The 14009-nt window shown below is 34.4% G+C and overlaps 1 protein-coding gene across 11 annotated transcripts in view; it reads left to right on the top strand.

Moving 5' to 3' along the window:
• LOC116180168 (SH3 and cysteine-rich domain-containing protein 2-like) overlaps positions 1–14009 on the top strand; it is a 64384-nt gene that overhangs the window by 23671 nt on the left and 26704 nt on the right. For all 11 annotated transcript variants that reach the window (XM_031500035.1, XM_031500033.1, XM_031500030.1 and 8 more), the window contains exons 6-7: positions 10550–10704; positions 10837–10881. In XM_031500035.1, coding sequence (XP_031355895.1) covers positions 10550–10704; positions 10837–10881 — 200 coding nt within the window. The remainder of the gene's footprint in view (positions 1–10549; positions 10705–10836; positions 10882–14009) is intronic.

Genomic DNA, 14009 nt, shown 5'->3' with positions numbered 1-14009 from the left:
ATCGAAAGAATGATTCCATATTTTAAACAGTATTTCGGCAGTATACATGTTTTAAGATTGATTTTAATAACCCCATAAAAATTTTATGGCACAATAGAATTTGATATTCAAAGTCTTTTATATCTTCCCACCTTATCGTACCGTACATTCCAGCATTACATCATTTAAATTACGTGCCCGTTGTTAAATGTAGATAATTATTCGGTTTATTTCTTTAACGTTAAAGATCTTCGCTTTGATACCAATTTGCAGCGGCAGATCTAAAATGAAGGTGTCGGTATGATTTTATCATTAAACTAATAAACACGGATGGGAAACCAAGTATTTCATTAATCTTACAAATTTGGTTCAGAAACGTAAACAAAATCCTTTTGAGCCCGGAAACCGAGCAGTTTTGGGAGCCCGTGACCTGCAAATTTCTAGCTACTTAAAATCCTACGCCCCTTACTGTCTGCATACAGACCCAGTAGACTGGATTCACTTTGTAATAAATTCAAAGTATCGTAAGAATTATTAACAATGTCGTCAAAACTCAAATGTTATATTTAGGTCCCAGTTGGTAGGGATGTTCATGTTCGTACTTGGATTATACGCAACTTGAATATAAAATATATATTATATAAGTACGTACGGTGATATTCAAGTAGTAGACATAGGGATTTCCAATGTGTACTTTCAAATGATAAAAAGTCTTCCGAAGGACGCCTAATTTTATGCAACCAAAATAACTTCTTGACCAAATAAAGATCTGGATGTCATATTACTTATTAATTTGAATATTGTTGCTTTGGCTTCACTGTTACCGGCACTATACCAAGTGGAAATATCAACTTTTTCTTTAGTTAAATACATCGCACACGAACGAAAATTAGAATACGGAAGTCAAAGCGATAATATTCAAATTAATTAATATGACAGGCAGATCTTCATTTGTTGCAGGTAATTATTTTGGTTGCATATAGATAGGCGTCCTTTAGAAGACTTTTTATCATTTAAAATTAGACATAGGAAACTCCTAAAGGAAATTCCTATGTCTACTTCTACATGAATATTTATTTATTTATTTATTTATACTTTATTCACTGTATGTAACTCATAGAGGGTTTAGTACTTCTGATTGCCTACTGAATCATTGAATATTATTTCCTATTGGATCTGCAAGCCAAGACGTGCTTGTTCTAGAATATTGTTACTTTTATAGATCTAAACAAACGTTATACTACATTATTTATATTTATTTAAACAATAGCTGGAGAACCTGCAGCTAATTTGCATTTATTTATGTAATTCATGTAATAATTTTTTCTTGAACTACATGTACGTCGCGGTTGAGTGTTTTTGCTGATCGTCAAATCTAAAGTATTCTCAAACATTTCTTTGACTTTGCGTGTAACTAAAAACTAAAAACAATTACAGAGTGTAGCTCATAAGGAAAATTGGTCAGGGGAAATTTTTGAAAGATTCAGAGAAACGTATGCACTGCGTTGTCTATACCAGTCTGTAATAAGTAGTGAAATGGAAAAGTAAACAAGATACGAAGAATCGGATACAATTTTCAGTAGGGGAATTTTTTGCCACTCAGCTCGTATTCGGAAACCAAAATGTAAACCGGTTCATATTAAATAGAGCTCTTTTCGCTCTCGAGGAACAGGAACAGATGGACAAAACCATCACATAAGAGGAATTTGTTTCTTTTGAAAAATTCCCCTAAAAGGCATACATGATGAGAGCAAATTAACTTAAACTAAAGGAGGAATATCGAATTATAAAGACAAGTTAAACGCCGAAAATAGACTGATGGCTAATAAAAGAAAAAGGCTATGTTACGATGTTTTTGCAGCAGACTACTTTATGCTAAAAAGACTTCTGAATCTGATCCCTCCCTTTTCCTAATCAGCTTTTGCCTTCTTGTTCTCAAAATCCTATACAAGGTAACTAAATCTGAAAAAATAATCTAAATTGCGATTCAGTTTTATAGTCAATCGTTCCCATGGGTTTTTGGGGTTTCCGGCCTCTAATAGGCGCACTGAAAATCGCTGTGACACGCAGGTCGCTCAATACGAAATACGAAGATAGCAGACACCTAGGAAGATAAATTTCTACTGGGTTAAGTCTTGCTACAGTAATTGAGGATCTATCACTGGCAGATTATCCATAAGGTACAATAGGCTACTACCTATTGCAACACCAAAAGTGGTATCTCATTAAAAATTTCACCAGCTTCAATAAGAGGCAATGGCTTATTTGTCGGTTGTTTTTCATTCTGGGAAATTGAAAATCGTCTTCACGGGAACGGTTTCACTATCACTCGGAGCGGCAACACGCGGCCGGCGCGGTCGACGCTGCAGTTAATAATTTCATTTTCAAAGATTCCCGATTTTTAGTACAGTCAAATTAGACCAAAAAATGGGCATTCCGTGCATCAGATATGTCATGTCTAATTTTTCTTTTAAATTGTTAGGATCAATATGGATGTTAAAAATCCAAGTTTTCGACATTGAAAGACCTGTGCAAGCGACACAGCACTTGAAAATATGTAATTTTTCTTACCATTTTTGGGTTTTTGTAAGTTTTGCTCCTGAAGAACCGATTTTAATGCAAAGATTGTCGTATACTTTTTTGAACTAGACAAATTTTCTGACAATTTAAGCCCTTAACGATCTCCTCAAGTCTAATAGTTTCCGAGATACGGTGCTTCAACTATTGGTAAATTTATTAGTTATACAAGTTTTATCAAAATTTGCGTTTTTTCTTCGCAGAAAGTAAACTTACAAAATATGCACGATGAATTGTCGTAAATCGTGAGTCGTAATAAACTTGTTGTTGAAGAAGTGCTAAAAATTGCGGATAATGAAAGCAAATTAAATATTGATTTTTGTCTTTTAGTGGAAAAATATCCATGTTTATATGATGCCTTATTCACTCAAACCATAGTGTTGTGGTAGGCCTTCTGCTACTATCACAGATCTTCTATATTCGGTGTCCCTTTTGAATGGTCGAACAAGGTCAGGCAAAATTCACAGATTTCGCAATCCATGCAACAGGTAGTGTGGATCTTGTTGAAGAAGATTGAGATGACAACTTTCTTATCATGGGAGATGCTAGGGTCCCAGAGGATATCAACATTCTAGCTCTTTCTGTGCGGATTTATGGAGACTCCTCACCACAAAGTCCCCTCAAACGAACAAAATTATAAAAATGTTCATGAGGTTTTTATGCGAAAAAAATGCAAATTTGATTTAAACTGAAGAATTTACGAATTTTTGAAACGCTGTATCTCCAAAACTATTAGACTTACAGAGTCAGTTAAGGGCTTGAATTATCACAAATTTGGTCTAGTTTAAAAAATTATACGACAGTAATTGCGTTAAAATCTTTCCTTTCAGAACTAAAACTAACCAAAACTTAAAAATAATAGAAAAAATGGCGTATTTTCGAGTGCTGCGTTGCACACACAGGTCTTTGGATGTCGAGAAGTTGGATTTTTGACCTAACAATTAAAAAAAAAATAGAAATGACACATCTGATGCAAGGTATTATGATAATTTGACTGGACTATTTTGTGTACTTTCGAATTTTCCAATTCTGGTTTGAGTAATAGGTAGACAATAGTCGAGGGACTAACTGATTAAATTAAATTAAACTTGTATCCATCAACTTCTAGGTATATTTCCAACCACAAAAACGTTGTAGACTACGATAGAATAAACAATGTCCTTAAAGACCATCTGTTCAGCGTTTGATAATTATGACTATGGCTACCCACCTCCGTAGATCAAATACCCTTATTAAACATCGTTACGTTGCTAACAATTGAAATCGATATTTTCCATCTGCGGAAACATCTCGAAGGGATTTGTGATCCTGTCGCTCTCAAGTAAAATTGTTTGAATCATCCCGAATTGGACATGAGATTTAGAAAATAAAATGCGGAATTGGATTGGAAAATTGAATTTCACGATTACCTGGCTTTTCTCCGTTATCGCGTTAATTTTCCGCTTTGTTTTACTTTTAAAATTACCGCACAAAGCATTTTAACGCAAATATTGTTTGATCTTCATTCTCAAAATGCTCAAAGTTGCGCTTCAAATAAACTCTCTGAAATCCGACTTCTAAAGATATTACATGTCGTATAAGAAAAAAGAATGAGCAATATAACGTAAAGGAAAAAGAATATTTAAGTGGAAATACAATTTCCTTTCGGTTTTGAGAGGAAGGTTATTGAAGTTAGTACGGGATGTTTTGGAGGAATCAAATGTTTGTGTATGAAATTTACTCTTTACAAAAAGTAATGAAGGAGTGTTCGTTTAAATTAGTCGTGGCGCAATTGGAAAAATAAAAAGAAATACGTAATGAGATCACGCTTGGGGCGTCTTTCTGAAAGGCAAACATTCCTTCTAATACCGATCGGCGAAAGGAGGAAAAAGATACACCTGGCGTAACGCAGGCCAATATGATACACGAAATGTACCAGCGTCAAACTATCTGCATATTAAGGATCGTATTAATAGTCACATTCCACAGTTAGGATAATCGTATTTTTTCTTAGAATTTCCTTCGTCTTGTTATATTGCTGAAGTAGGTCAATTTTTGTTCTTTTACTCGCCAGATAACTCAGGTGAAAATGGATTACAAATAGGACAGAATTCAATCGATTTTTGTTTCGCTGATATCTCTTTAAATATGTTTTGGAGAGTTTATGTAATTCTTATATAAGCCTCTGTTCGAAATTTAAATTCTGTTACTTACCTGTAGAGAAAAGTAATAATTCCAAAAAAATTAATTGAAACCCTGAAATAAAAATAACGAATCCTTACATTCGTTTTTTTTTAAACCCCAACCCTACTACTAATTAATTTCAAAGTGTCTCTCTGAATAGATCGTATACTTAATAATCATAAATACCCAGGTAAATACCTAAACAAATTTCCAATAATCGAATTCAAAATACGACGTAAACGTTCTTTAAACGTGCACAAAAGATATACGCGATTAGAGTTTAATTCAGATATATAAAAAATGCAGCTAAGAAACAATAATTGATACCTTTTATCTGCTGCAGTCGTAGTCGTCGATGACCTCTGGTATTGTACTTCAAAGAAAGAATGCGTTACATCTGCTTTCATTCCTTATCACCGGTGACTAATCTGTTATCGACTTGATGGCGCCCCGATGTCTGAAATACTCGTTACAGTAATTCCGTTCTCAAATTTTATATATTTTGCCCTTCTCGGCGTTTCTTACATTTTCGTTACAGAAAAACTGTTTCCTGGTTGACGGAGCTCTTGTCCTTTTTTGGTGTAAAATAGTTGTTACTATTTCCTTCCTGTTTAAGTTTTTATCAAGAATTAAAACTTTTGTACCATCGTTGAAGCTGGTTAGTTCTTCAGGAATTGAAATTTCTTTTGTTGTCGAAGGATAGCGTATTAATCCATATTTTAACTTTTGTGGCGACAACGTTTGGCCTGCACTTGTGCTCTGTTTAACAATATGAACATTATAATAATTAATCACAAAACGTTTATAATAAAAACAAAATTAAATCGAATAAATAACTTTGGTTAATTTACAGACCAACAATAATGGAATTCTTTGTATAAAAACCACAACCACATTATGCAGTCTCCCCTTTCACGTTTCATTTTATACGTAAATCCATTATAAATCCCATATTAGCCCTGTCAATCTATTATCTATCCCGTTTTCGACATAGAAACCTTCAAATTAAGTTTGTCGACGAAAAGATAATAAAAGATAATTGAGTTAACGTAGAAATTCTGCTGATTAACGGCATCTCGGAAAATATTGTTAATTTATTAAAAACGATTGAAAATTCCCTGAACACGATACTTCTAACAACTTCTAAACGTCGTCATTTCGATACTCGAGACTTCGCTGGAGCTTCAGTACGAGTCAACTTCTTCATCTCAGCATCCACTATAAATTACTACTTTTTTTCATATTGCAATAGCAACAAAATTCTCACTTAAGGGTCAGCAAAACTGGTAAGGGTTGTGGGAACCGTTTTCAGTTTTTTTTTAACAAAGTTATAATAAACGATGCCATACAATTCAAAATTGATCAATTCAGCATTTCTATTATTCGAATCTGCCTCTCTAATTAAATATTTTTACAAAAACTACCTCAACAAACAGAAACTGTGTAGGTACCTACTTTTAGACGAATACAAAAATGAGATCAATTCTAAGAAGCAACAGGCTATACACTATACATACAGTGTTATAGTTATGAATTCCTTCAGTAGGCAAACAAAAATGTACATTTAATACAACATGACTGCCAAAGGGAAGTGCCAGCACCCACAAAAAACTTTTTTAGAAAAATATATCCGAAACAGACAATTTAACCGAAAGCAACGTGAGCTACAGAATCCCTTGATAACCCTTTAGGTATAAATAAATCCGGTAAAGAGGATAGTATAAGTTTTTTAGGTTTATTTTGTTTTTTTATTTTATAGCAGATACCATAGAAATCATGATAAAACTTCGAAAATTCTGTAAGTATTATATTTAGTCAGACGTCCAGAATAGCAAGCTTATGTTCTCCCGTCGTTTCCATGGAAAAAATATTGTATTCTAGTCTAGACTTCATTTTATATCGTGCTCAGTGTCCCATTTTTGCACAATTATTTGTTTCTCTTTATCTACCCTTGCCGTTAAAGTGACACTTAGTCTACTCATTCAAACCTGTTAAAATGTAAATTTAACATCTGTTATAGAACAAATAAACGTAAGTCAAAATCACTGTGGGATTTCAGAACTCCAACAAAAAACAAATGAGTCAATTTCATTCACCTCAATCACTCTGTAATTGGGCGCATGCCTGTTGAGGGCCCAAAACAAGAGAGGGATAATAATAGCACAGAATTTTTGTTGCTCAGATAGATCGATGATTTTATTCTGAATGTAGTAAACAATATATAAGCTATCCATATTAGCCTTAACCCTAATTTACAGGTCTGGGGTGGATCGCACCCCGCAGCTACTTTCAATGTCTATAAGTTTTTTTTCTTTCAATATTTTGGCCTGGGAGCTCGAGTACCTTTCAAGTATAGTCTTTTCTATCTGGGGTTCGTTCCACCCCACGCCCGTAAACTTGAAAGTTTTAGTGGCCAGTAAACAAGGGTAAAATTGATTGTTATTGAAATAACGAGTGAAAGTGTAAGTTGTCATAATTGACACAGACCAGATCAAATTTCATTACTAAGTGAATTGCTACGGTATTTCATTGTAACTATTCGCGTTACACTGTCCAAACGATCTAGGCTTTGCTAAACAAGATCGAGAAAATGAAAGTTAGTAAATAGTTTATACTATGTGTTAACCACTAAAGACCATTCGCACCTTAGTATGCAGTATGGGGCTTATGGAGAAACAGTACATGCTTGCCAAACTTATTATAGGATCGATTACTGCACCGTAAAACGGTAGTTTAGACACTATTTATTACTTTTTAACCTAACCTCAGAAGTCAAAAAGGTAAATTAATAACAAGTTGTAATTGTTTGTCAAATGTGGCCGAGAACAGCTTGTATTTATTAAGTCCCCAAAAATTTACAAATGTACAGTATACATATTAGTCACTGGAATCGAATTGAAATTCATCGGAAGATGACTGCGACACTTGAATTATAAATTCTTCAACATCATCTTGAAGATAATCTGCTGCCCACATGCCATCTTCGATAGTTTTCACGTGATTGACATAATGTTGCCAATTTTGAACCGTAACTTGTGAATAACCCATTTTTATTAATTCTTCCATGTCCTTTATTTTAAATGTTTTGTTATTCATTTTGATATGATGTTTAACTTGAGCCCACACCATTTCAATGGGATTTAATTCACAATGGTATGGAGGTAAACGGAGAATCTCGTAACCTTTTTCTTGTGCAATAACATCAAGCTTATTTTTGTCGTAGTGATGCCGAACATGCATGTATTTATGTCTCCATCGTATAATATCATCCCGTTCAATAAGGATACTCTTGCGGCCAACCTTCTTAAATTCAAAACCCATATCTTTCAAGAGATTGAATAATGTGGTGCGTTTAAAGTTGGGTAGATCGTTATCATCATTTACGGAAGCTAAGATGCTGTTCATAGTTGGTGGAATATTTGTAATGAAGAAGTTATGCACTTTACGTCGAATAACTGATTGCACATTTTCATCATACACATGAAGACGATCATTGCTTTGTTTCCCTTTTCTTTGCTTGCGTTTTTTCGGGCTTGATACACCTTCGTTTCCGTCTTCCTTTTTAATGGCATAGATGCTCCGTTCAGAACAACATAAAGCTTTACTTGCTTCTTTCACAGCTGCAGTAACGTTCATCGTTCCCGAGAAATAGTTCAGCACGTTGATAATGAGGTGTTTCTCCTTCCGGCTAAAACACTCTCCTTTATGGCGTTTCACGTTAGCAGATCCTGCTTCAGCTTCGGCTTCCATTTAATGGGATATTCTAAAAAGATGAAATCAAATAACGGTTCTACAAGAACACTCAAAGTTACCTTGTATATAAAGTACGAGATGGTGGCGTTCTTAAAAGAACGATTTTTAAAGCAATGAGACAATAAAATGTGTTAAATACGAAAGACAAAAACGAACCACACACGTAATGACAATACAAGAAGATTTGACGTTATATTTTGTTTTAAAGCTTAAATTCAATCATATGTAAGTTTGGCATCATTGCGGTAAGGAATAAGGATAGCGTTATTGAAGAATGACGCAAATTAGTAAAGGAGGGATATAGTCCATAAGACCCCATACTGCATACTAAGGTGCGAATGCTCTATAGTAAATCAATACGTTGAAAAAATGAAAAAGAAACTTTCAGGGCTAGCGCAACAAACCACTCCAGTTTGTAATTTTAAAAGAGGTTTTTCATTGTTTGTTTGTTAGCTGCATTTAAGTGAATACGTGCCAGAATTTTCCGTTGGGACGGACGGACTGACAAAGTGCTGACTATAGCGTATTTTTCTGGAAATGAGCTAAGAAATATATAAATCCCTTAGGAGCTCCACTTACACCATGAGAAGCTTTACCGAAGCACATATTTTTCTCTTAAGCGAGCTATCCTTAAAGACTAACAAACTCAATTTATTTATTATTTTGTCAGCCAACATTATAGTAATGCATGGAAAGTCCAAACTGAATCAGAATTAGTTCATTAGTTCATCCACTACGATTTTAGGAGATTTTTCCAATGTAGCACTCAGTTACAACTTCTTGCAAACCAATTTTTCACTAATCTTACTTATTTTAATCATTAATAACTTACCATGTAATTTTCTCCCGGACTATTAGCTACAACATTCTCGACTATTTTCTTTTACGGATTCACATGGAGTAGTGGATATCAGGATATCAATTTTTGTCGATATATACTGGATTGGGTATATCAGTCTTGAATAAACCCCGAAACTCAGAAATAAAGGCAAAATAAAATAATAAATTAAATATATTGGAAAATAAACCTTCGCCTGTTCTAGAAGGTAAAACTAGTTCACTTTGGGATCCTCAAGGATGGTTTCAGTTAGTGGACGGGTTCGGCAGCGAACCCCAAGAAAATACTCTTCAACTTAAAAGGTTGAGGGAAAATGGCCCCGGGAATGTCGAAAAATACAGAATTTTTAAGAGGAAAACACACCGTTCGAAAAATTCCACTAATCTACGAACTTAGAAAGCAAAATTTTTTTGCATTTTATATCGGATTTAAGGAAACTCAAAATAATTACAAAAGTAGATGCTGTATGTTTATACAAGAAACTAATGATCTTTTGGATTCAACTACAGCCACAGGTTACAATCGCCCGTCATCTACCCATGTGAAGCACTCTTTTTCAGAAATGACAATTTTCTCATGAAACATTTATTGCACAAAATTGCACCATAAAAAGCAACATAAGACAGTACATCTTACGAGCCAGAAATTTATTCCCATTTCACTCCGGGAAAATTTCATTCATTTTTAAACGGGAAGCTTTCCGGCGCACATCGCCGCCGCGCAGCATAGCAACCCTATCAATATAACGCGCCGTTCTGACGTAGGTTAGGTCGCTGCATTGCTCCAGGGATAATAAGGGCATTTATTATTCCGATGTTATCGAACTTGTTTGAAATTTTTCCACGGCTGTGATCAGTGAAAGTCTGTGCGTGACACGCTTCCATAAACGTGTGTTATTTTTAAACCGTTCGCAATTAAAAGCGCGTAAAAATTAAATCGGGTACGAGAATGGGGTGGCTTTCTCTTCGCAGCCAGTTGGTAAGCATCTTGCAATTGACATTACTGACCTATAATCGTTCTGGAATTGTTTTAAACGTTTTCACTACGCACGAATTGATTTCCAATAATGGACTTTACCTATTTGTTGACATCATGCTAAATTACCCGTTGTCAGGTTAGCCTGCCCACCAGTTGTGTACCTAGTATGTTTTACACTTTCTTCAAAGATGCCCAAAGTGAAATATAAATCTTTAGTAAGGGCGATGGTGACAATGACTTTTAACACATTTTTCTTTGCAGAAGGAACTTTTCCTCAACAAATTGGAGTCTTCAGATTCCACGCGCGAAAGAAAAATGTCACTCGTGTCGACGGGTAGTATGAAAAATAAGTGGCTAAAGGCATTTAAAAGTTTGAAAACACCACCACCTTCAGCTTCGCCAAAGGAAACCGAAAAGTACGTAACTCACTTTGAAATTTGAAATCATCATTTTTTACCTTCATTAACTGATTTGAATGATAGTAGCATTCGTTTCTAGTTTTTAAGGTTTGTATCTGTAATAGATTGATTGTTTCTTTTTAAATCCAGAAAAAATCAGATGTACCATGCGGTGTCAACAATAATTGCCATGAGGTAAACTTATGTGTAAAATTCTGTCTTGTGTATCCGACATTTGCACAACACTGGATGACTTTCGTGTATAATGTCGTACATTTGTGCTTGTGATAACAACCCCTAATCTTTTCGCATATCACTTAGTGTGCTTGTCTCCTTCTCTCATTCTCGCACATTTTCCTCTTTCAGCTATCTTTACAGGTCACATTGCTTCAAAAGGACCCACTTTTACAAAGGCAAACTAGGTGTCATGTTCATTTGCTTTTACATCATCTTCCCTGCACTAACTATGCTTTAAACTGATGGAAACATAAACCTAAGTTATGTTCATATAGTATCTCTCTCGACTAGTAATTATGTAATTACAGCGACACTCCACACGAAATGGCTTCGTTTAATATTGCAGATGTCACTGCCTGCGTCTGACATTCCCTATTCAATCGAATCACGAATTAAATAGACCGAAGAAAAACCGATTATTTGAAGCAAAATAACAAACGGACGTCCTTTCTTTTTTACACACTGGAAAAGCTCGACCTCCAGACATTCGGAAATATCCGTTTTAACAAGTTTTCGCTCTTTCTGATATTACAAAGTTAACGTAATAAAAGAAGAGGCCTAATCGGGTATAACCTTAAGAAGTTTTATCAATAAATAGGATTTTGAAAATCAACGCCGATATTTATACGGTTCAGGTTGGAGTTTCGTAAACTGAACCGCTTCAAAACTGAAGTGTTGCTTTAATCTTTGTTGAATTTATGGTTCTTGATAAGGGGAGGATTAGCGTAGTTTAGTAACTCACGTGGCATATTTTAATTCAAATGACTGTTCTGAAGATGGTTAATAATTTTATCCATGTTTTTGTAGAATTTATTCAGATAGCCAGATTTTCAAATACAATGGACGTGTTTGACCTAAAAAAACGAACCAGCTTATTTATTAATTTTGGAAAGAGTTCTTGCTCTCAAAAATTTGTTTGACATACTAAATAGTTGCACCGTACATATACGGACCAAACCATCTGAGCGCATAAAATAAGTTCGACCCATGCGGTTCGCTAAAATACAAATTGACTGAGCGGAACGTCCCAAACGTGATCAGACAATTACCAATACCGTTAGGTTTGGAAAATTTAAAGTTAACATTTAACTTTAAGTAATTATTTATTGTATTGACGATTGTAGTACGAGTCCTGATGAGGTGAAACTATACTTTTACCGGAAAAAGAGCGATTATTAACCAATTTTGTGCCGATACCCAGTTGTCTATTCTTAACGTGTACTTCCTGATGGCAAATAGGTACTCCTTGTAACGGGTGATCAAATACGAAGTACTTTTTCCAATAGGGATTTTAAAACACTTTAATCAAGATAGCTGTCATGTGCATATGTTTTTTGTTCATTATTAGTTGACATTTCACCATGAATAGACTTACATCAGAACAACGATTACAAATCGTGAAATTTATTTCCAAAATCAGCGTTCAGTGAGAAATGGTTTTCGTGCTCTTCGACCATTTTATGGTGCTCATAATCGTCAACTGAACGCACAATGAAAAATTGTTGCCAAAAATTCAAGATATTTATGTAGCCGACTTATGGTTTCAACAAGATGGTGCGACGTGCCATACAGCACACGAAACCATCGATTTATTGAAAGAAAAAGAAACTTTTGATGAGAACATCATATCAAGAAATGGAGCAGTGAATTGGCCACCAAGATCATGTGATCAAACGCCGTTAAATTACTTTTTATGGGGTTATCTCAAATCACTTGTTTATGCCGATAAACCACAAATTATTCCTGCATTAGAAGCGAACATAACACGTGTAGTTTCGGCCGAAATGCTTGAATGAGCGCTTGAAAATTGGACCCATAGAATGGACCAGCTACGAGTCAGTCACGGTCAACATTTCAAACAAATTATTTTTAAACATTAAATGTCATGAACCGAACTTACGTATCAAATACAATTTTTGATTATTAAATTGAATTTAATGCGTTTTATTTCAAAAAAACTTTCGGAAGCTTTTATTTGATCACCCTTTATTAGTACTACTGACCATGTTTCCCTCTTCTATTCCTTTTATCCCCTAACACTCAAGTTATTACCCTCCATATTTTTTTCTCACACACTTGAAAACTTACCCCAAACCTGATCAATTATTCCACTGAGATTCACATTGTCCTAAAAATCGCTCGCTTAAAAGATGCAGGAAAAAGAGATACATAAAAATGTTGAAATTGTTGAATACTCTGTTGTTTTTAATATAAGTATACGCAGTCAGGCAAAAAAGTTGCACGTAATCATATTTTTAAATCGGACACCCAGTATATTTTATTCTAAAAATTCTTTCTTCGAAAATATAACACAAAAATTCAAGAAATACAATATTGGTCCAAGAGGAACGTTTTACTCGTTTTTTTTTTTAATTCTATGTAACTCTTTCGATTTTTAGCGTTCACTGATTTGAGAGAATTCGAACGTGATATATATCTTGTCACCACCATCTTCCGTTTCATGCTTTACATTACATGATCACTTCGACGTTAAATATACATATAAACTATCATTATCATTATATCAATTGAATAGCAAAATGATTTCAGCTAACCTTGGTGATGGAGACTTCAAAAACCTTTTCAAAATTTTGTTGTATATTTTTTAATCATTTGAACTTTCTGAATCTTTTTTCAATATTGTTTAATCAGTCAAATCTTTTTTTTAATATCATCCCTTGTGTGCTCCATTTTGAAAAGAGGATTTAGCATTAAATTTCCATTTTAAAAAATGAGGTTTAGCTCCGACAACTTTTTTATCTGACCCGGTATACTTATTTTCAAAACGGAAGATTATTTAACAATCATTATAAAGAAACTTATGCAATAAACATTTTTCTGTATCACCATTCTGCAATTGACAATTTTTTAAATTTCCCCTTACCTCTTCACCGAGCGAATATTTTCAAATTTTGATCTTACCATTTTAAATTTGACACAAAAAGAGCGCATGCCGCCTATATTACTTTTTTGAGAGCACTAACAAGTTTACTCCCTGAACGCAATTTTACTCAGGAACCTCACACTATAGATTAACTTCCTTCCACCCAGAGGAAGCAAATATCTGCCACCCCTTTAACTTTCAT

Source organism: Photinus pyralis, unplaced genomic scaffold, assembly GCF_008802855.1.
Source record: "Photinus pyralis isolate 1611_PpyrPB1 unplaced genomic scaffold, Ppyr1.3 Ppyr1.4_LG9, whole genome shotgun sequence".
In the NCBI taxonomy this organism is placed as follows: Eukaryota; Metazoa; Arthropoda; class Insecta; order Coleoptera; family Lampyridae; genus Photinus; species Photinus pyralis.
This window is presented reverse-complemented; position numbering and strand designations above follow the sequence as displayed.